At 29.7% G+C, this 24,934-nt stretch overlaps 2 protein-coding genes across 2 annotated transcripts in view; one reads left to right on the top strand and one right to left on the bottom strand.

The window, feature by feature from the left end:
* The window catches only part of LOC127701344 (uncharacterized protein F13E9.13, mitochondrial-like), a 35,355-nt gene extending 23,751 nt beyond the window's left edge, over positions 1-11,604 (bottom strand). The window contains exons 1-2 of the mRNA XM_052205235.1: positions 11,513-11,604; positions 7,888-7,970 (exon numbers count right to left, since the gene is read on the bottom strand). Coding sequence (XP_052061195.1) covers positions 7,888-7,970; positions 11,513-11,588 — 159 coding nt within the window. The 5' untranslated portion in view covers positions 11,589-11,604. The remainder of the gene's footprint in view (positions 1-7,887; positions 7,971-11,512) is intronic.
* Positions 11,605-12,269: 665 nt separating this feature from the next.
* Positions 12,270-23,849, top strand: LOC127701308 (G1/S-specific cyclin-E-like). Its single transcript, XM_052205192.1, has 11 exons — positions 12,270-12,363; positions 12,743-12,787; positions 12,905-12,992; positions 13,123-13,176; positions 14,971-15,291; positions 15,619-15,765; positions 16,216-16,311; positions 16,787-16,933; positions 17,260-17,371; positions 17,957-18,114; positions 18,693-23,849. The coding sequence occupies exons 2-11, from the start codon at positions 12,774-12,776 to the stop codon at positions 18,885-18,887; spliced, it is 1,332 nt and encodes a 443-aa protein (XP_052061152.1). The 5' UTR covers positions 12,270-12,363; positions 12,743-12,773; the 3' UTR covers positions 18,888-23,849.
* The last annotated feature ends 1,085 nt before the right edge of the window (positions 23,850-24,934 follow it).

Below are 24,934 nucleotides of genomic sequence, written 5' to 3'. Positions count from 1 at the left end.
TAATGCTTAATTACCTTTTTTTTCAAATTCCTATCAAAAGAAAAATAGACTTTTTGTCATTCAGCAGATGTCATTAAAAGGTCCTATCATACTTACTTTGCAGCTAAACTAAAAACAGCAATTTGTTTGTCATATTACAGCATGGTTTTTGAAGTGATATCACGCAGAGAGTTTTTTTTAAAACTCATATGATCATCCAAATTGAAATTGAACAATGAGAAAATGGCTTCAAATTCATTGCAAATGGAGAGGTGGGTGTCGGATTCTTCATGATAATACGATATTAACTTAGATATCAATATGCTAACATAATATCTTTTAATTACCAATGGTCTATCATACTCTATCAGAAATCATTTCGAGAATACAGAATATGACAGAGTGATAGGATCTAAATTAATACTTATAACTTATAATGCATTACTATTTACTCAGATGCATGAATGATACCACAACAGAACACCAAATATCAATTACCTTTCATTTGTGTAAGAACTTTTTCATAAATATATCTTCACAGAAAACTTAACATTTTAGCACTGTAAAACCTCAACAGTCAATGAAACGAAACTACGACAGTAGAGCCTCATACTCTGCATGGATGCTTTTTTAAAGGCAAACTTATTTAAAGTCACTAAAGCATGGCTATGGAGCAGAGCATTATATTCTGCTTGTACTGAAATGCATATAATAATGTAAAACACAGAATTATTTGAATCTGGAATAATTTTGAATTCTGGAAAATTGATAAGAAATGTATAATGAAAACTAACCCAATTAATGAGGGTTAGCAATGCATGCATGGCTAAGGGGGGTTAGTTAGTTCATACTGAAATATCAGTGAAAGTAACTTGAACCTTAGCCATGTGCACATGGATAACCCACTAATGTTGGGTTAATTTTCATCATACATTTCTTATTAATTTTCCAGAATTCAAAATTATTTCAGATTCAAATAATTACTTGTTTAGTATGAAATAGAAACATCAATGATCTTTTGTAAAATAAGATTTTCATAAAAATCCAAATAAGGAAACTTATAACTTGGACAATACATACCGGTATAAAATAAATTCAGAAATTACTACAGCACAAGTAAAAAGGTGATTCTTGTAATTTGCATGAAACTGACATGCATAAATGTGTAATACAACAGACTACTTTATAAACAGAAGACTTAGTGTTCAATCACCAGAGTATGGAAGCCATTTTGAATATCCTATCGGATATAGTGAAAGGTATCAACTCTTATTAAGGACCCTTATAAAATATATCACTAAATGTGGTTTCAATTGCTTCATTGGTAAACAATCTGACCCCCTTTGAGTTTATACGAGACATATTGGTATTGTCAGTAATGCAACCTCTCTCAGTAATTACCATATAAGAACATTCCTGCACAGTTTTATTTCATTTCACTAAAATCTGGTCACAACTCACAACAATAAAATCAAAATATAATTCAACAATATAAAACTTAAACCTCTTATGACAGCTATTTATATTTTTTTTTAAACAGTACCAAAATATAACACTTGTTAAGACTAATATCTGTCAAATTTGGTTAAATAAAGCATTTTTTTAAAAGATGATTGAAATTTTGACCAATGTGACCACATTTATGACTCTTTTCACCACATTTGGACTTTACAATAACTTACAACAAAAGTAACAACATTTGTTATGTGCCTTCTTAAGAACATTATTGCATGGTTTTATGTCTTTCAACTCCGTATGTTCTTGAAAATAATAATATAATAAATATCTAATTTCCGTTTTAATGTAAACTTAAACCTTTCTTGATTGCAATTTCCAAGTAATGGACCTAAACAGTGACATATTTATTCAATTTGATTCCAATTTCTACAGACTTAAGACCATGTTTACAAGAGAAAGGATTCTTTGCAAATTGTGTAAAAATTGAGTTGTCCCCCTTTGACTGTAAATTTACCTCGTCTTTTCATTAAGGATTAAAAATGGCAATGACATGGCAAACAAGATGTCTCCTATTATTTTGCCTAGAGGGTGTTAAGAGATCCTATACTCCAATATTTTCCTATATTTTAAGTACATGTTCATAGTTATATTTCTCTATATTTGTCAAAATTTCATAATCATATTTATATGCAAATAAAAAAGTACAACATGTTTAAGTTAAAACATAAAATTGAGCTGAAACTTCATACAAACATAAAATGAAGGCTGTATAGGATGTTAATGCTGATACTCCTTTAGATTTAAGATGACCTTATATCGCAATATTTGACATCCATGTGGTTTTTTATTAGACTGATTAATGTATTTTTATGAGACTAAAATTATTCAACAAATGTTTATCCTCCTCAGATTTAATACAGCGCATTTCACCAAGCACAATGTCTACATCATACTTTGATATCCACATATTGATGATAATTCTTCCTCTAACAGCTTTACATGTATCAGTACAAAAATGTATAAATCTAATATCACAAGCTCAAATTTCAAAACTGTCTTTTTCAGTGAAATGTCACTAAAATCATTTTATATTTTCTACCAGTAAGACTTTCAATTCAGGAACTCTACATGCCCAGTCTACTTGTATTAAATATTTCAACAATTAATTGGACTGAACAAAAAATTACAAAATATACCAAATCTAAGGAATAAAAGATGAAAACAACAATAATTATCTATCTTGATGTATAAAGTGGCTGTTTTAAGGTATATCTTGGGCATTCTATGGCATTCTCTGATGAAAATATGCACCCCTTCAACCCCATAAAAAACACAGTTTTGAAGGATTGTCCAAAAATTAAAATAGAAAGACAAGCCAGAGAGAGAGATAACTTTAAGGTGCTTACTGCCCACATCTTTTTGAAAGGTCTTTATATATGACATATTTCTTGATATCAGAAAACAGTTCATCCATTTAATAATACTGTAAAAGTTTTATCCTTATGAGATATCATTCAACTCAAAATAGCTGAAGCGTTTATTTCCAAGAAATTCTTTTAAAGTTATTTAAAATCTTTAAAGGTAAGTACAATATTATTTATGTGTTTACACTTTAGTTTTCTTTGAAACTGAAGTAATCATTTTACAGAGACTCGATGTAATGTACCTTGGAAAAGGGACAGTTGATTTATCAAAACAATCTGAGAACCATGAATAATAAGTCCAAGAAACACTGCATTATCAAAAAATATTAATGCATCTTCCATACCATTTTATTAAATAATATTAAGGCGTTGGTGTCCGGTTGGTCCATCAATTGACCTTTTCAAGACTGATAACTTTTTTCTTTGGCTTAAAAACTGGCTTATTGGTTGACTAATTGTGAGAAAAAAAAATTTGTGTAACAACAAAACAAAGTCTTGACTATTACCTCATACATATCATTTGAAAATTAAAAAAAAAAAAAAAAATATGTGTCAGCATTAAATCTGCCACAAATAGTGGAAAGACCAATAATGCAGCCACATTTTTTAAGGTGGTGTGTATCATTACCAACAAAACAAGAGGATCCAACAAGGTCTTAAAAACAGAAAGTAAAAGAAAATGTTGTCAGAAGTTGGAAAGCAAAGTATGGATACAGGATCTATATTTCATTCAAAAGGCAAAATTTTATAATACATTCTGCTCTTGATTCTAAATTTGATTACAGGTAACATAGTTCTAGAACCGAACACTTTGTCTACACAGGTGATAGAGGGATCTCCCAATTACAGGGCTTGCATTTTTCTCCTTGTCATGGTCTTTTTACTGTACATGCACAATAAGTAGCATGCATGGAAGTAATATCTTGTCAATATAGTACATCCATGGTACAAATTTTAAGTGAATTTTAAATTCAATAATAAAAGGAACTTGTGGGTGAATGTCAATGAGACAGCAACCTAACAACTTATGAAAAGACATTGCGGTCAACATAAAGTCTTTAGATAAGTGTCTATACATTGTTAAAAGCTCTAAATGGTCCTGTGCCTAGAAAATTTTGGAATAAATTTTACATCTGTCACTAAATGCAAATTCCCTAAATGATAAAAAAAACAACAAAAAACAATCGGATGGAGAACAGCAACAAATGCACTATTTCTTTGCTTTTGATTTTATCTAGTGCATGTAGGGATTCTGAGTCATGACATAATAAACTAATCCCTTCTTTTCTGTTATTTAATCCTTATCTAGCTTTACTGGGTAATTTTCACAAGGACATGTTATACCTGTATACTTCAAGAAATTGGAAATACAAAAAAAACATGCAGGGCATTGGCCCTTGATGTAATAGTGATGACTCATGACTTCAAAGATTAATTATCTCACTAATTTACCTATCAGAACTTATCATACCTATGACAACACCTGTCTATGGATTACTTATCTGATTTATTATATCTTTTATGGAGTAATTAAAATCACAATTACTCAAAGATTAACATAATTGTGTTGTTAATCTTTGTAAAAAATTAAAGGGAAGTTTACAGGAGCTTTGTCCAGTGTAGGTGTCAAAATTATGAGATTCAATAGAAATGTTATATAATATGATGGACTTTTCAGCCATTTCTCACTGTTTGTTTAGGAACCACTCCAATAGATCTATGATTAATTTTAAAGTCATGTAGAATTCCTAAAATTATCCATTCCTAACTTTAATAACTAAATGGTATCTTTTCCCCAAAATAGTTTTTAAAAAGGCCATTCCCCAAAGGTAAGCAGGCAAAAAGTCACAAATTTGTTAGAACAAAAAGTCACAAATTTGTTAGAACAAAAAGTCACAAATTTGTTAGAACAAAAAGTCACAAATTTGTTAGGACAAAGTCACAAATTATTTGTTTAAAATAGTTTGAATACATAATAGAAAGTTCTTGAAATAGTTTCTTTATTACATATATTCATTTAACAGTTAAGAAAATTGTTCATAAGCTTTGATAAATGAAGATCTATCAAATTTTAATCAAGCAAAGGATATATTTCTTGGCACCATGAAGATATTTAAGAACCAAGCCACTTTGACAAATTGTTTTCTTAACAATTATTTGATTGTTATTGATTTTTTTTTAGAATACATTTTGTTAACAAAGTTGTTTTACATATAATAGTTCAAGAAAAAATACAAAAATGTTTTTAAAAATAAGTGTGTTCTTATTCAAAGAAAAACGATCTCAAAACTGAATTGTGACTTTTTGTCTGCGACTTTTTGTCCTGTGACTTTCTGTCCTACATTCTTCCTAAATACCTTAGAACATGAATCCAATGTCAAGGGATTGAAAATATGTTTTTTTTTTGCTTTCAACAGCAGCTGTAAATGTAAATAATTAAAGAACCGAAAAATAACTATACAATACACTAAAAGAAGTGTTTCCATCCAAGAATATCATGGATTTGATAAGAGACCAAAAATCAAAGTAATGGTACAAACTTACTCTGGTCCCTTCAGGTCAAACTGGCCTTTTTACTGGATTGGATTCCTTATTATTGGATACCAATTTTCTTGATTTATCATGGGTACAGGGAAACCACAAATCTACATGTTTTATAGGAATATATGCATATTGATTGATTGGTGGTAAACGCCATGTTCAGCACTATTGTGCTATTTCATGGTGGTCAGTTTTCATTGGAGGCGGAAGCCAGAGTGCCTGGGACTATATGCAAAAAACCATGACATCAAATATCTCAGAAAATGCAAATTTTTGTAAATCCATGAAAATTGGTACACACGAAAATAAATTAATCCACAGTAACACAGGAATTCTATATGTATGTATCACATTGAATTTTGATTTTTTTCTTATTCTTAAATTATAATATCCATCCTTAAACATACTAAATGAAATGATAAATTCTAAAAAATGATGGTTTTGAGCAAAATTTGTAGAAAATGTCATTTTCGAAATACCTTCTACCTTGGACTACTACACTACGCATATATCAATATATTAGTCTTAGCTTCTACATACTGTTTCAAGACTGTAAATTAAGTGTTTTTTTATAAAAAAAATTGGAAAAAAATGATTTTGTGAAAACTACTTCATTAGCAAACAAAAACATTCAAGGATTCAAGACCTGTGTCGTTTAAGAAGATTACAGACTGACCAATTTCCATAGGATTTTTATTAATAGCTTAAAATTCTAGTGCAATCTTAATACGTTTTTTTTAAACAAATTAATTTTTCTCAAACTTTTTTAATAAAATTTTCTTCCGTGCTCAAAATCTGACTAATTAACTAATTAATATTAAATGTTAGCATATGTTTGATACTGACATAATCAAGTACTAATCACTTGTATAACCAACTTTCTCAACCTGTTCTATGACACTGAGCTTGGGTTCATTTGTCAGAAAGTAAAAACAATCACATATTGTCATCTGTCACCTTTAATATAAAATACCTGAAACCAACATGTCTGTTATCAAACTGTGTGAGACCAAGACAATAACAAGGTTAGTTTTTTAATGATTTTTTTTATCAAAAGATTTCAGGATAGATTTACTAAAGAAATAGTGAGACCTGTTGTGCTGTAATATTTTGAATGTGTTTGTTAGCTTATATATAAAGTGGGTTATATATTCTTAGTATGCCATAAAATGTATGAGACAGTACTTAAGTTATAAATTGGAAGACGTACAGGAGCATAAGAATATAATTTGGATCACCTGAACTTGGTGATCACAATACTGGTAGAAAATCTTATTCCAGTATTGTGTTGTTTTTTTACTGCAATACTGGTAAATGAATGTATACATTTCAGGCAATATTATAATTTTAAGTAAAATGATGTATGGATTACAGATACCCTTTATACCCTTCTTTTCTTGTCCCATTTAAAATGAAGATATCTACTTTCAATACAATTGTCAAATCGTACAAAATTAACTTTTCTGAAAATTTGAAGTTTTATTCATAATATGGAAACTAAAAATTAAAAATTTTAATAATTGTCATGACAATTGATAAACAATGGTATGGTATCGGGTCCGTTCGCGCCCAATACACATTCGCACCCTACACGTTCGCACCCCACACGTTCGCCCCCTAGGTCCGTTCGCACCCTTTTTTTTTATTCAAAAACCTGATAAATGTTTAGATGTTTTGTAGATGTTTATATCAAAATATTTTTATTTTCATAAATAAAAATTCGGGAATTTTTAAATGAAATATAGTTTTAAATTGATTTGATGATTAATTATTAAATGTTAATTATGTATGATTACTGCTAATTGGTATTTATTCACAGCCTAATTTGGTGTTATTGTTGAGTGTTTGAAAATCATGATTGTTGTCATGGTTGTTTTAACTTGCGTTGATGTAAATACTGCATGTATTTAGCTTGGTATAAGTAAAACTTTGAAGATTTTAAATAAAAAACATGAAAGATAATTGTTTTTAACTGCTTGGCTCCTTTGATCTCATGTGTGTCAGAATCTCACTTTATTCATAAACAATGAAAAAAACTATTTATAGCAATACACTATCCAAACATGATTAAAAATTATTCAACACAAAAATAAAATACTGGTCGTCAGAATCTCACTTATTTAAAAACAATGAAAAAAAATGTTTATAGCAATATATTTACCATGACACAAAAAAAACCTTGTCAGAATCTCACTTTATTTAGAAACAATGAAAAAATATATATTTATAGCAATACACTTACCAAAACTCGTTTACAAATTATTAAAAACAAAACCAATAAAAAATGGGAGCGAACAGACTTTGGGTGCGAACGTGTAGGGTGCGAAAGTGAAAGGGGGCGAACGTGCATGGGGCGAACGTGATTGGGCGCGAACGGACCCGGATTCCAATGGTATAGTGAACTATAAAATTTCCAAAACATTTTAAAGGTATTCCATATTTGCATTAAAAGCATGCTTGAATGTACAGAAGTAAATAAGAATACCACATGATTGTCTTTGTAAATCTTCACTTCTGTTAATGCTTTATCCAGAATTTCTGGTACTGATAGTTTATTTCTTGGTGTTCCTGAAAAAGATAAGAATATTTTGGTAAAAAATTGATAAAATTCAAGTATGGAAATTGACTTTGATCATACAAGGCAATGTTGAAAATATCCAATAAAGCAAACATAAGCATTGCACAAGATCATGTTTTTCTCTGACTGTTAATGATATCTTTATACTAAATCCATTGGATTTTGGATGTGTGCTGATTGATATTTCAGTCTTAGATGCATGAATTTTTTTCTTAGTTATTAGCTTGTTTCAACTAGCTGTCAGTAACTGTGAGTACTCTCAGATCTATACTTTGTGTCTTCTTTTTTGTTGTGGGGATGCATAAGAACCCTGCCACTTCTGGTCTGTGTTTTTGTTAGATGTGTTTCTGCTTCTTACTGATTTTCAACTGATTTTTATAGGTTGTTTTTATGTTGTACTGTTACACTACTGTCCCAGGTTAGGGGAGGGTTGGCGCCTTCAAACTAGTTTAACCCCACCACAATCTGTGTGTGCCTGTCCCAAGCCAGGAGCCTGTAGTTCAGTGGTTTTCATTTGTTGCTGTATGTCATATTTGTTTTTTGTTCATTATTTTGAACATAAATCAGGCAGTTCGTTTAATCTTTTGAATTGTTTTACATACCTTATTGTGGGGCATTTTATAGCTGACTATGCAGTATGAGTTTTGCTCATTGTTGAACGGGGACCTATAGTTGTTAATTTCTGTGTTATTTGGCCTCTTGTGGAGAGTTGTCTCATTTGTAATCATACCACATCTTCATATTTTTCTATAATATTTTATAGACTCTTGTTAGAAAGTCCCTTGTTAAAAGTACTCATGGCTTTTATTTTTTGTATTGTTGGGTAACTGTCTCATTGATGTATGAAACCAAATCTCCCTTTCATAAATTCATACAAACATTTTGAATCCATCTGAAGCAATGAAAAGTATCACTAGTAAAAATGTGCATTGTCTAATGCATGGACTAACTTAAGTGTCACATGAAGTAATTTTTTAGTTACCTAGGGTATTTTCTTTTAAAAGTGATACAAAATGGAATATAAATTACAAATTGACAATGTTGTATATAACAAATAAAGCTGCATCATCAGCTGATTCAGGTAAAACATTTCAATTTTTCTTACTGGGACAAAGTACTAATTAGCATGTTAAAGAAATACAAGACCTTATTAAAGGAATGGGTTTTTACTTTCCATATACAAAGTCCTAAAATTAAAGCACATTCAGAAGGAAAGTTGCTTTTGATTAATTCAATAGTGCACTAGTATGACTACTGACAAATCATGTGGGCAAACAAATTTTACATATTAGGCTCACAAGTAGTTATATAAAAAGGTGATTTCATTCCTAAAACAATCAATGTTTTTCCTATTCTTGGCTTTATAATTTTTCCTAATCATACCTTGAAAATGGAAATGGTCAGTTGAAAAATTAATTTATATGAAAAAGTTTACAAACTTGTGCCAGAAAATAAACAAATACATGTATGTTGAAAAAAAAGCTGAATAAAGGTCATCGAAGTTCATATATATGGCAAAATTCATCTATACACAAAACATGTATAATAAAGATACAAACTATCTTTTTGATTTATTATATTTCATTTCGAAATCAATATTACATTTTTTTCTTTCTCTCAAGAACTCTTTAATTTTGGTCAAATACTTTTAAAACAATGTAACAGGTTTGACTCTTTTTAGTTATCTGTTTAAAGACTTTGTACCATTGTCTTAGGATAAAATGAATAAGATAAAGATTATCACAAGACTGACCAAACCAGAAGCACATGATCTTATCTAAAGGACAACAAGTTGACAAGCATATCACCTCAACAAACAGACAGGAAGACATATTTTCCTTCTAGCCAAAACAACAGTGTCAATGTTTATTATTCTGTGACCATTGTTTTTATTTTAGGACAAAACTTAAAGACTGAAATAAAAATAAAATCACAACAAAATCTTCAGAAGTGACATTTTTATCACTTTAACAAATTATCTACTAATCTAGTCCTGAGCAAATCCACTGATTTAAAAAAAAAATCATGTTACACATGTATGTCTGAAGTATATATATTATATTATAAAATGTAAAAAGAGTGAAGTTTTTTAGTTAACACAGAGGGAAAAGATTCAAAATTTACACAAGAGTGTTGTTGCTCTACAGTACTGAATAACTAAGTCATGTAAGTAAAGGAACCCTTTTCACATGAATAACTTTATGATTTGGATGATGTTAATATTCACATTTAATTTGATTATCAATGGCATTTTAAAATTGACTTTTTTCTTTAAACAGTTATCATACAGTGTATTTGTACTCATAACAGAACTGAACACTGACAAAAAACTTTGACAAAGAAATGATTTAGTTAAGTTTAAAAGACTTTTAATGTATATTTTGGTCAAAAGCTGTTTATCAATGATTTCTTAATTCATTCCAACACAAAGTTACATTAAGTGTGCATTATTTTTTTAGCACAAGAGAACTTCATACTAGACAATTTCAACTTGGACACACATCACAGTTAACCATTAAACTAGAAAATACAGGTCATGTAACTTTCAGTCCTGGACATTGAATAAAATATTCCACTTTTTTCCTCTGCCCAGATTTAAATAATCTTTTGTTATTGTTATTTTCATTTTATTATTACTTGTTTTTTTAATATGCAATTTCTATGATAACTCCCAAAACCCAAGGGCATCTAGAAATAATGAAGTTATATTTTATCATCTTAAGGCTAACAATGAATGCATAGGAAACAAAATTATCTTTTAATTAAATTTTAATAACTGATGGCATGATAACTGTTTAACCAATTAAAAAAATTCCTATGGTATATATAATACATATCCAAACTAAATATGATATAGTTATATTCTGTACACATCTTGGGTTTGTACTATTCAAGGATAAAAGAATGCTACCCAGGTATATCATGTATATATATATATATTTATTTCATTTGTAAATATACATTGTAACAGCAGAGGAGGGATAAAGGTGCATACTTAAAAGACATCACTCCTAAGATGGAAAGAGACATACTATATATGTTGGCTAACTTAATACTGTGTTAAGAAAACTATCAGGGATTTTTTTCTTGTTTTGTTTTTCCAATTGATCACTTTAGACAAGAGTTTTGCACATGTATGTCAGTAGCTTCCTATTATACAGAGGACGTTCATTCTATTTTAATGAATACAAGCAGGAACATATATATTGACATATTAGATCTACTGTTCCCAGATACAAGCATCTACATTATTAAATTATTTTTTTTTAGATACGATCAATTGAAACAATGATTTTAATAATAGTACCAAGGATAACTAAATATACGTCCTTGGTAGTACTATTGCACAATGTTTGAATCTTGTACTTAGTAATCTGGCAAGCTCAGCTCAACAGCATAAACATGATAAAAATTAAAAGTAGAAATTATACTTTTGAAATTGTATACGTTAAAAATTTAATTGAAATTCTAGTCCAAATCGATAGTTTAGACAGACATTAAACAGAAAAAGTACTCGACTACATTATTTAACCTGGCAAAGCTTGAATATGTACCATTCCAAAAACATTCAGATTGTTAGCAGAAAAGATTTTTCTAAAACAGTCCATGTTGTTGTGACCGGAAATGTAATATTAAAGGGGCGGGATTTTCCAAACTAGTATTATCCAATCAAATCTCTCTACTCTGGGATCAAAGGGTAAAGTGCATGCACTTTGTGTATTCCACATGGCGGTAAATGTTTCTTTGTTTACGTTTTTTAATAAGGGTATATTTTTGTTATTTTAATACCGCATTTACTACTTATATGTGTCAATAATTAAACGAATCTTTCCTGAATATTTTGGTATGCAGCTTTTGCGGTAAATTTCAGTGAAAATATTTTTAATGTGGTATTTCTAAAGCCACTATCACATTTTTTTTCTGACTTCATGAAGAAAATGTTGGAAAAAGAAATGAAAGACGAACATAAAGAAATTATATTAAAAACCCATCAAGCCAGAATCAAATTCATTGTTGACTTAATTTCTAAGATGTTGTTTTTTAAGTTTTTTGTAATTAAACTTGTTCTTTGATTTTGTGTTTCGCGCGTTACGCTGAAAAGGAAGTTTCATCTACAGTAATGTATTTCTTTTGAATTAGAAAATAAAAATGATCGTCCAATGGATCGCATTTTATTGACCGGTCTTATATAACTAAAAAGAATTGCGATATTTGTTTATTTGATATGTTTGTTTAGTGCTAAATCCCCCTTGGCGGGATGTCGCGAACATAGGGGGCATTTCTTCACAGTTCAGTTGGCCATTGAACGTCGAAGGATGAACACGGGTATTGCAATGGATTAACAAAAAATAGAGAAAATAGCCAATGAATGTAATAAGTAAAGTAAGAATCTAATAACTGACGCCTAGATTAAATGTTTTTATTAATGCATTGTTGAATATTGAGGAAAATTACAGTCAATTGTGGAAAGTTCGTTTGGCGCGTTGGCAGGTGAAAGATGATTGGAAAAATATTGCTCAATTGAATGAAATCCAGTGAATTCTGACAAACATTTGGAGGGATATTGGAGATAAATCATTCTCCCAATATTATACATTGCGTTTTCTGACATATTTTTGCAATTTCGGATATTATAGCGGACATCCGTGTGCCAACTCCCGATGGCCAGTGTGCTTCCATTTGGAGGTCATATCATAGCATAAAATGAATAAATGGTGTTGAATCGGATGTTTTTATAAACATTTATCATTTTTCATTGCAGGCAGAGAAGGATAAAGGAATCTGCGACGAGAATGTCAAGGAAAAGGTTAGTTTATTTCTTGTACCATTGAGATTTCGTCCCGCGCCATCTTGACAAAGATCAATCAGTCATTGACCCCTTTTGGTGGGAACGAAAAATAAACAAATTATTTCTTTGTTTCAGTGCTCGATTGCAGTCAAGAGTTAGCATTGAAAGTTCTTCATCATCCATTGCAGTTTCTACTGTGAATCGAAAAAGAAAGGCAGAAGAGGTAAGCATTCGAAAAAACCTCGCGGCAAATCTAAATGTCAATTTCTTTGTTCATTCATTTGGACGCGAGCATCGGAATTCGTATTGAATAACTTTATGTAACAATCGAACAAATTTGTTTTCCATTACAGGATTTAGAAGATGAAATGATTGGAAGTAAAAGGAGTAGGAACTATCGTATTGAGGTATATTTTATTTGCAAAGTTGTATTTTCTATGAAGGATTATGTGATGAAAGTTCCCCTTGTGATGTGAAGGAATTTACAAAAAATAACATTTAGGACATTGGTCATGTAAAAATGTTGTATGGCAAATTAAAGCTTTAGTTTCCTTCCTGAACTGGACTTTGAATTTATGAAGTTATTTTATTTTTAACTATTTTTTATTAATTTTTTGTTGTTATTTTATTTCTTGACCTACATAACAAGCCTCCATATTAAAACAAGACTAATTTTAGAAAGCATTCATTACTTTTTATTATTGACATTTATTTTATCTGCAATTAATTGGATTGGAAGACAACAAGTTTTAAAATATGAAACTAATAGTTTTCGCTTATATAAACTACATCTTGCCAATGAATTACAAAGTTAATTTTATTGTTCATAATTTGATTGTTAAACAAACAATGTCCAAGCTCTGATTTAATTGAATTGACCAAGAATGTTGATTTAGCTCCAAACACAAGCTTTGTTCTTATAAATAATACAATATATTACATAAGACACAAGCCTGATCTATTTTATCTTAAAAAAACAACTTGTGGTAAATGGTTTTTTTGAACAACTTTATAGATTAAGAATATTTTCAGCAAAAATGAAAAACCATTTTATCGAAGAAGAAAAATTTCCCCCTTTTATAGCAGTGTTTTTGCAAGATTAGGAAAGGGGGAAATTAAGTTCATTTAATTATCAGAACATTGTAGATATGAAATATCTCTTAACATAATCAGATAAAAATATTTAAATTTTTAACAATTTTGACTTTTTGATGAAATTTAGCCACACTCAATGTATTTTTCCTGATTTGATTGTTTTTTAAAGCTTATTTTTTTGGTAAATTTTTATGTTTTTTTTTTTCTGAGGTCAAATGTATGAACAATTGACTCATTTGATTTTTTTTTTAAGAAGAAAAAAGGGGGGGGGGGGGGGGGGCTACATGACATTTTGGTGAACAGCTGATTGTCAAGAATATATGTAGCTATAACAATTGAATTCATTTTTGATAATATTATGTGTGCATTAAAAACTTTGCCATATTAGATATGGACCATTGTATTTTTTTAAAAAACAATGATAATGTCATGGTGAACTAATTGTTGTTTTTTTAATTATGTATATTTTTGTGAGTGAGTGGAGATTTTAATCTCCTCTTGAAGGAGTCATAAAGCAAAACGGTTTCAACCAGCAGCTTTGAAAGTGTCTTCAACAATTTTTTTTTAAGTTTGTGATTAGGTCCATTAAAAGTATTGATATACAGTTGTAAATGGCACATCTCAGATTCATGCAGATTGTTTTGCCCCACATTAAGTCATGGTCTATTGACCTGGAAACTTTTGCATTGTTTACATGTTAAAAGTGTAATAAGGTCAGTTTAAAGGGGAACCACTAATTTTATTTAATGATATTTACATGTAGTATGCAGTTGTATTAACACAGGCATATCTTGTAATCTCAAAAATTATTTGGCCTTATTCCTTCGGTCATGGTTTATTGACATATATGAGTATTAAATGTTAAAGTATTGCTATTTCTATTTAAACATTTGCATTTGTACTATCAAAATTATTTACAGGCAAGACATATCTTTGTGTCAACAAATCATATAGAAAAACTTTATCATTTGAGAAATATGTTAAGTGGGGTTTGATGTTAATTTATGGGAAATCTACAAAACTGTTTATATAAAATTTACACTTTAATTTGATCCTGGAGATTATGAATTAGAAGTAACATGCTTTTTCATTTTTTTTTTCTTCAGAACACCTGGATTCCTATTTCAAATGAGAGTTCGATAACAACATGTACTTTGGTTCCTACCAGTGAACCTTTATCTCCTGTCTCTGATAGAAGTTCATCACCAGACCTGACATTAGGCTCAAAGTTCCGATTTCGTAATTACTTTACACCAACAGTCTCTCGACATTCTCCTCTGCCAAGATTTAGTTGGGCTGACTCCAGAGAAGTATGGCAAAATATGATGACCAAAGAACAACACTATGCAAGAAACCCGAATGTGTTCGACAAACATCCGATGCTACAACCAAGAATGAGAACAATTCTTTTAGATTGGTTGATCGAGGTAAACTGTCAAAAGTTTTAAACTGTCTTTATATATTTTTTTTATTCAAAAATATGATTGACAAACATTATTTTTAATATTTTTGAAAGATTTTTCATCGGAACTTAAAGATAACTGTGTCTTCAATCAACTTTGACTTTGGAAGTTTTCTTGACGTGAAAACTAGAAGATCAGGCTTTAATTTGTGAAAAGTTGAAAGGTGAATTGATTAAACTGGGAAATGTAGAAAAAATAGATGAGACATTTCCAAGAAATCAGAGATTAGTTTTTTGCTTTAAAATGAAAAATGAATACATTTTTGTTCATTATAATTTTTTGTATTTTTAGGTGTGTGAAGTATACAGGTTACATAGAGAAACATTCTACCTCACTACAGATTTTTTGGATCGATTCCTTTGTTCCTCACACAATGCACAGAAACACCAACTACAGTTAGTTGGTATTACGTGTTTGTTTATTGGTGCAAAATTAGAGGTAAATCTTAAAACCATCGTTAAAAATACCATTCACAAAGTACATGTAACCTGCACTTATTCTAACCTTAATTCGACCAAGTAGTTAATCTGTATATATTTGTCAAGTTTAAAAATAACCAAGTCTATAAAATCTGTGAATAATTTAAGACGGACTATTCGATATCTTCCATTAAATTCCTTAAATGGCTAAAAATATTCAGATATTTTAACTAGAGACAAGCATTAAAGAAGTTCTTGGCTTTATAGAGGCTCATGAACATATAGCAAGGTTAAAGGAGCTATTTTCATTTGAGATCTTAGTTTTTTTTAATGCAAACAAGTACAAAGATTGTCCTATATATTTCATTGAAGTAAACCTTAAAAATTAAAACTTATATGACTTGTTCCATTCTCATTTTTACACACTTGCATTGTTATTTGCTGTTTAACATTTTTATCTTTTTTTCAGGAAATTTATCCGCCCAAACTTGCTGAATTTGCTTATGTTACTGATGGTGCTTGTACAGAGGATGAGATCATGGATCAAGAACTTGTTATAATCAAGGTAAATAGAGTTTATTTAAAACAGAATCATATTTGTTGTAATAAATGTAAGTTTAGTGTGGCGTGAATTTTGCTGAACTAGTAATTATTATTGTTTATGGGCCAGCTGAAGCCACTTCTGGATGCATGATTTTCCTCACTTTGGCCTTGGGCTGCTTTCTGCTCCTTGGTCAGGTTGTTGTCTATTTGGCACATTCCTCGTTTCCATTCTCAATTCTATAAATGTGAAAAAAAGGAGTGATATATTTAAACTTTCAATGATAAACTGATGTGAATTATATATGATATACAAGATGTAAGAAAAAAACAATAGTAATTTGAACACATTTTGAAAAATTTGCTTAGTGATCAGTACTCAAAATCAGAAATCTTTGAATAACGGAACAAGTGCATTTTAGAAATATAAAAATTTGCATAGTTATTGGTCTAGCATAATGTAATCATTATTTTAAAATGAACCTTGTGTTCTGTTTCAGGCTTTGAACTGGGATCTGTCTCCTGTCACTGCTAATGGTTGGTTAAATGTCTACCTCCAAGTAGCTAATATAGAGTATATAACAGATACTGAACATGGCTTTGTCTTTCCTCAATACTCATCACATGCCTTTGTCCAAATTGCTCAGGTAAGAATTGTATGTTTTAATTTAACCAAGTATTATGTCTTTTGACCTCAGTTTTAAAAAATGAAGTAGTAGTAAACTTGGTTAACAAAAACACAATTTAAGAAAGGATTACTCCTATAGAACTTTTTTACTTGAGTTACATTCCTTTAATTTTTTTTAGGAAGAAGGGATATTTAGTTATTATATTTTTTCACTTGTAGATTTATTTGGGGAGGGGTACTGAATTTCAACTGATTCCTAATGTCTGTGTACATGTAAACCACTGCACATGTATTCACTGAAATTGATATTCAATTTTACTATTTTTTTGTGTTTTTCTTTTTCAGTTGATAGATTTGTGTACATTAGATATTGGCTGTTTAGCGTTTACGTATAGTGCTATAGCTGCTGCTGCTTTATATCACCTCACCGATGAAGATGTAGCATTATCTGTCTCAGGTAAATTAATCTTGATCTTGCATTCATTTCTAACAATCATCAGTTTATCAAGTGAAAAATGGGATCTTTTTATTTATCATGATAAAATCAATAGCGAGTAAACCTATGGATTTTAAAAAGGCGCCTGTTATTCAGTGGTTGTCGTTTGTTGGTGTGGTTCATAAGTGTTTCTCGTTTCTTGTTTTTTATATAGATTAGACCGTTAGTTTTCCTGTTTGAATTGTTTTACACTAGTCATTTTGAGGCCCTTTATAGCTTGCTGTTTGGTGTGAGCCAAGGCTCAGTGTTGAAGGCCGTACCTTGACCTATAATTGTTATATTTTTATACATTGTGACTTTGATGGAAGGTTGTCTCATTGGCACTCATACCACATCTTATATCTTTTCGTATTAAACTTTATAGAAGAGGCTGCTCGTGTATCAATAAAAATTCAATAAACATAGTTTGTTGATAAAACCATCTGGATCAGTTTTTCTCATCTGTGAAAATTACTTGGAAATTACCAGTTTTATATATACAGTATGCATGTATTTATGATAGTTATTCAAAAATGTATTATTAAAATAGAAATTCAATTTACGCAGGGTACAAATGGCAGGATATTTTACCGTGTGTTAACTGGATGACACCTTTTGCACAAACCACAAGAGAGAAAGGTCATGTGGAGGTCAAGTTCTTTAGTAATGTGGCAACAGAAGACTGTCATAACATACAGACACATGAAATAGATATTAATCTTTTGGTAAGTAAAAGTTGATTTTAGCTTACAAGGCAAAAACAAAAATATTGTGTTTTCACAAACCCTTTTTTGGGAAAAAATTTGGTTGATTATATAGAGAATCTCTGAAGCATGACTGGATTGGGCCCCCTCTTAAGCAGTCAGTGGGCCCCCACTTATGAAAATTTCTGGATCCGCCACTGAGAAAAATCGGAAAGGACCAGAACAATTTGAGTTGGCAGAACTTTTTTACATAATTATGAAATTTTCTATTTTTACCTTACTTTTTTAAACCAAACTAAATAGATTAGGAACTCAAATTCTTTATAAGGTCATTTAAATTGATAAGGAAACTGCATTGCTGGAGTTTAATATGCTAGGCTAATTCACCATTCTCAATTATGTATAAATATGTATGTATATTTATATAACTAGTTCATATTTGTTATGTGTGCCTTTAGGTTGCTTTCTCGTTTACTTATGCACATCTACTTTTATTCATATATCGGGTGAAAAAGAAATTCTATATTTTTCATGCTAGCTAAAGAATTAACCAATATACAATATGTAGATTTTCTTAAAAAAATTTATTTTTGTTACAGGAGAGAGCTCAAGAAATACAGGAACAATTGATGACATTACATAGATCTTCAAGTCCAGATATTCAAGCTCAAGTAATAACACAGTTGACACCACCTAGTAGTAATAAAAAGGGCAACAGTATTGTTTCAGAAGACAAAGAAAATAAAGAACAGACCTCAACTGATGTAGATTATCAACATCCAACTGTGACGTGAGGTCAATCTGTTAATGCAACCTAATTTCTTCTGTGCCAAGGTCGGAGTTGACCAGAGAAAGAAATCGACGTTCAATGGCTGTTCTCTATAGAGTAATGATTGAATGAAGTGGAGTAAATGGCGTCACTAATGAATGAATTGAATGTTTGCGATAATATATTATTTAAGTCTTATAAAAGTAATATATGTGTTGGAAGTGTTGAGTTAAATTGCATATTTATTTATAGACATTATAATGTGCAATACACAGATGACTTTGTTCTTTCAAGAACAATTCCCATAGCCAAACAGGGCTAATAGTGCTTTTATTTTTGTTGTTTGTATTAAATGTATAATTTAGAAGTAAACATAGAATGAAATGTTTGACATGTGTACAAGCCTGTTAAATAGTGTTTTGTGTCTGAGATATTGATTTGAGTAAACAGTTTTATCGTGGAAATATTTATCCAATGTGCCACAATCTAATGGGAAGTGTTGCTGCTTAACATGTTTACAGTAAAGTTTTATTACTTTTAGGGTTAAGTCAGTTAGAACTTTGCCAAAGATCAAATCAAAATGTGTTCATGAAATATACCTTTTTGTTTACTCACCAAATGTGTTCAATTTGTTGACATTATACCACATTGTGTTCATTATGTGAATGGATGATTGCATTTTGATTAATTGAAAGCAGAAAGTATGTGTATGTTCGTCCACTATTTATGAATTTTAAAAGAGATGATGCTGTTTTTATGTTTCAAAATGTATATTTTTAAACCACAAAGCAAGTAAAAAAAATAATAAAAAACTTCAAAAATGCCTTAAAAATGTGTTATGATAATGTTTAGGTAACTAAAGTTACTTAGTAAAAAAATGCCATTTATTTGATAAATGTTTGAAACCAGTACATTTATTAAGTACATTATAGATCGCTTTGTAGTTTAGAACAGACTGGTACATATCACTATAATCATATGCCATGCCAAAAATGTAATATCTAGTCTTAGAAGGACCTCAATCTTTCAAAACTTAGTTGCGGAACAATTCTTGATTTTTCAAATCCAATAGAAAAGCAAAACAAAGGATGAGTTTTGCTCTCATTTCTTTACAATATGAAATTAAATTTGCAGTTTCAGACAGCTTATGTATTACTATTGGTATTTTTACTGTAGTTGTGCAAGCATGGTCATGATAGTCTTGTTATCAAAAGATGTCTGCACAGTACTAGTTGAAAAGTTAAGTAAAAAGAGGGTTTCTTTGTAATAAGACAAGACATAACTCAAAGGTTATTATGAGGCTGTTCAGTTACGTTTAGGCAAAAATAGAAACAATGTGTGTTTAGTGTTACCTTTCCAGCCTTAACCCATAACCATAAAACTTTTCACCAACTGTATCCCCAATCAGATGTAACTAACAGCTATTGAACTTATTCAACTACACAACATAACATTATTAAAACCATATATTGTCATCATTATGATGTTCATTGACAGATTACAAATTGCAAACTTTCTGTAAAATAATATGAACAATACAGGAACCAAGGTTTGTAAATCACAATATTTCACGGCAAGTGATTTGGGGAAAAAAAACGCCATACTTTATAATTCATTGTCAAGAAACACTAAAACACACATACTTCGTTCTTTTTGCCTTTATGAAGCAGAATGAAAAAATATGTGGCTGTCTCCTTTTCTTAAAAAAAATCGTAAAGGACCTTTTGTAGCTTTATTAGATGATATGTACTGGTCTTGTTTTCAAATCCTATAGATCATAAGTTTATAACATATATCATTAGTTAATCATAACTGAATGCACATACTTAAAATGCATTTCAATAGCCATAGTTTTACAGGTATTCATCATGTAAAGTGTGAATGAAATGTTGGGATACATTATCAACTTTAAACCAATTTTTTTTCCAAAGTATTGTTAGGAATAAAGATAGGGCTTTTAGTTTTTCACAAGAAATAATTTGTGTAACAGGAATTTAAGGAAGGGTATTATAGTTCCATTGATAAAAAAGTACAGAAAAAGCACTTAAAATGGTGAATAGCTATTATACTTATACTATATTTTTGTAACTTTTAGTGATATTTCCCATCTTCAGTTTGTTATAAGTTTGGTATATTAATCTTTAGTGCAGTGTGGATTTTATTAATTTGTTAAATCACATGGTAATAGGGCAGGTTTGCTGTGTTTTTGTGGGAATAAATGGGTTCTGTATGTTTTTTGAGTGGAAAAGCAGTTAAATATTTTATGAATATTACTGTTATACGATTGTGTAATGTGTAATCTGGTTGTAAAAGTATTGTTAAATTTGATGGTTGAAAGACTTGTTGACTTTGGTTGAAACTTGGTGAAATTTGATTGTTTACTGTTAAACTGCAATGAATGGCATTGCTTGTTATTTAAATTCAGGTGATTAAATATTTGTTTATACCATTAAGTGTTCAGTATAGTATTTTGAAATTTGTCACTACCATCAGAATCAAATCCCATACAGGAAATCTAGATTTAGTAAGTCCATACATTTCTACTTAAGATAACTCTTAATACTCTTATGTAAAATTTTGTAATTTTAAACATTATTCTCTAATCTGTTTTTCCATGAAATAAATACTCTGTAAGGACATTTCCTTCGAAGGACATGAGCATTATTCACTATCTTGATTGATGTATTCTAAAAGCTGAAGTGCAACTTGTAAATAAAAGTAAGGATTTAAAAAAAAGAAAGATAACAGGGAAATTGTATTAAGTGTTTAGTAAATGAAAGAAACTTAAGTTTGGATTGAAGGTGTGTGTCCAAAATTTTCACATTATATTTTACTATATTTCCTTATGCTATCCTTCTCACTTCTAATGGAAACATGTCTACTAGTCCTAAAAACATTGATATTAATAGAATGACTTATCTCAATAATTTAATGAATTGTCTCTAGTCTTGAATCTTCTATGGTTGTCTGTTGAAGGCAGAATGGCTTACATAGTACTGTATATAAAAGGTACCTTACTTTTCTTAAGCTATTTTATAATATTTTTTTTTTTTTGTCCTCTCGTCTTATAAGTAAAGTTGGCAGAATCTTAAAAGAATACCTTCCCAGATTCTTTTGAAACTGAAAAATAACTTTGAATATTAATTCTTGTCCTGTGTTTTTGACTTCAATGTTGACTTCTTGTATAAAACTTTATCTTTGTTAATGATGCAAATATAAAGAAAGTATACATAACTTTTTTTTTATGGCAAAACTCGTTTGTAAAAATACAACAAAGTGGGTAGCAAAGATGAAAATATAGAATGTGCCTTCTATAAAAATTAGTTCCTTAGTGTACAATAATATAATATGAATAGGGAGGTGTTCCCAATCAATTGTAATATACAACTGGCTGTTACAAAACACTGGTGTCCTTTTTAAGCAATCTTTGAATGGACAGTGCTTGAGAGGGGCTTGAAGTAGATGAACAGTTTTACATCTTTACTTTTCCATCTTAAAATTTATGTGTAAAAAAAAAAAAAAGAATAAACAAGCAAGAAGATTTTTCACAAACTGCTTGTAGATTTGTGGTTACTTAATGTGGACAAACTTGGAAGTGTTCATAAAATCTAATTAATCCACTTCATTGAAATTCAAATGTATTCTATGAATACTTATGTTTTCATATTTGTAGAAGGATACTGTATTTTGTAACAGCCAGAAAGATGGTTTGAAACATACACTTTCTCCTTAATCTATTTCTCATTTTTTATTTATTTTTAATGAATTTGTGAACATTTATTTTAATTAATTTAAAAAATATTTAAAAGGAGAACAATTCTGTGTCTTGTACAAAGTGTTTTAAAGTATTTTATTTATTTTTATTTATGAAGTTATTGACTGGGTTTTAACATATCATTTGAAGCTTGAGTGTTGAGAATATTTTTATAATTGTTTACATTTCTATCACAATTTAATTTTACTGTTTGCTTTGCTGTTTTATTGAGAGAAAAAAACCTCAATTTTATATAATTTGGAAACTTTCTGAAATGATGTTGCAGTTGCTCCCATCACCGGGTCAATAATGAAACATTTTTGAAAATTTATGATGTAAGGGTGGTAACTAAAAAAAAAAATCTTTCTTTTATCTAAAAATCAATATGCCATTATATGGAAGTAATAGCCTGACTACCTGGTTGTGAAATTTTATTGTGATAGAAATTACAAAACAAAAAATACATCTCAGTGGGTTATCCTTAGATTCAAGTATTCTTTATTTTTTTCTTTATTTTAAACCTGTCAGATTTTATTTGGAAAAATTGTTTTCATTTCATTTATTGCTTAAAGCAAACCTTACTTTTTTTTTTAATTTTGCCTTGAGGAAGGTTAAAAAACTTTCAATTCATGTTAAGTTATTTTTTTATACACCATTGAATATATAAAATTACAACAAATATTATATTCAAAAAATATTTTTGTACTTATTTAATCAAATTTGAATATTAAAATTATTGTGACATTTGTCTAAATAATTGTATATCTGTATGTAAAATAGAAAAAAAAAACAAAAAAAACGATGAAATAAAATCTAGAAAAATAGAATTAACCAATATGAAATTTGAAGATGACATTTGTTAGAAATGTGAAGTAAAGGTACGCTGTTGTCATATATATTGTATGGCATACATCTTTTCAGATTTACTTTTTTTAAAGTTAATACTATATACATTATTATCCATTAAATAATACAGGCAAAAATACTTGTTAGTATGTTATGTGGAAAATATTTGTGTTTTTTATAGGAAAAAAAATGTTATGTTTTTTTTTTTTGATAAGGAAAATGGATTTCTTCAAGACATATGATACATTGTATACAGTCACCATGTAGCCAGGACTTGAACATTTGTCAGTTGTTAAATGTAATGTTAAGTTTTAAAATCTTAAAAAAAACTTATTTTTAGAGTATTGTAATATATACACATTACTAATAAATGTTGTAAATCCAGAATATTTCTTTTGTTTCATGCTTTCCTTTCAGTATTTATTTGGACCTTTTAGTTAGAACCTATTTTGTTTATTGGTGTTATATAGTCACCACAAAAAAATCAATATTGAGACAAGGTATCTATTTAGTGGATTGTAGGTTTGCTCATTGTTTCCCTTTGTAGAGTGCTATCTTCGGTGCAGCCGGGTGTAAGATCATTGGTTTTGTCAATTTATAAATTCTTTCAAATTTTTTTTTAGCTGCTACTCTACCCAGCATTCAGAATTTGACCAAGAAAATGGGTCAGCTGTAAATAACCTTGTGAGCTAACTTATTAAACAAATGGCTGTGCGTGTCTTTGTAGTACAAAACAGGGCAATTTTACATCTCATCATTATGATAAAGCTGAAAATGCATGTTTCACTTTCCGCAGAAAATTCATTATGTCACTTAGCATTTGGTTGCATATAAAGCAGTCCCAAATTATAGTTGCTTTTAAAATAATCCATGAGGGGCCTCGGTGGACGAGTGGTCTAAGGAGTACAACAACTGAATCACTAGCCTGTCAACACTGAGGTTGTGCATTCGATTCCAATCTTAGTTGACTAGGATTGTCAGTTTTCCTACCAAAGGTCAATGGGTCTCTACAAGCACTCTGGCTTCCTCCACCAATAGAAACTGGCAGCCACGAAATAGCCAACATTCCTGAAATTGGTGTTAAACACCAATCAATTAGTTAATCATGTGTCAATTAATTTAGGAATTCTATTAATATTTCTAAAAAGAGAGGTGGTGTAAACCTCTTTATGCAACCCAAGTCGCAGATAACCAAAGACGTCTAGAGGTCAACATATACTCTTGAACTGTTCAACATATGAAGCTCTAATTTGCCTTTGAGTACATGTATTAAAAAGAGTAAAAAGATTTACAAATGAATAACACCAAATTATAAGAAACAAAGATATGACAAAAGACAACTAAAGAATAAGCTCCTTACATGGAACCATGAACATGTAGCAGGGTTAAACTATAATTTTAGATCTTGACACTCCCACCTTTATTAAAAAAATAATCAGTACAGGAATAGTACTTAATGGTACAATAGAAAA

This window comes from Mytilus californianus, unplaced genomic scaffold, assembly GCF_021869535.1.
Source record: "Mytilus californianus isolate M0D057914Y unplaced genomic scaffold, xbMytCali1.0.p SCAF_5, whole genome shotgun sequence".
In the NCBI taxonomy this organism is placed as follows: domain Eukaryota; kingdom Metazoa; phylum Mollusca; class Bivalvia; order Mytilida; family Mytilidae; genus Mytilus; species Mytilus californianus.
Note: the sequence above shows the minus strand (reverse complement) of the source record. Positions and strands in the feature narration are given on the sequence as shown.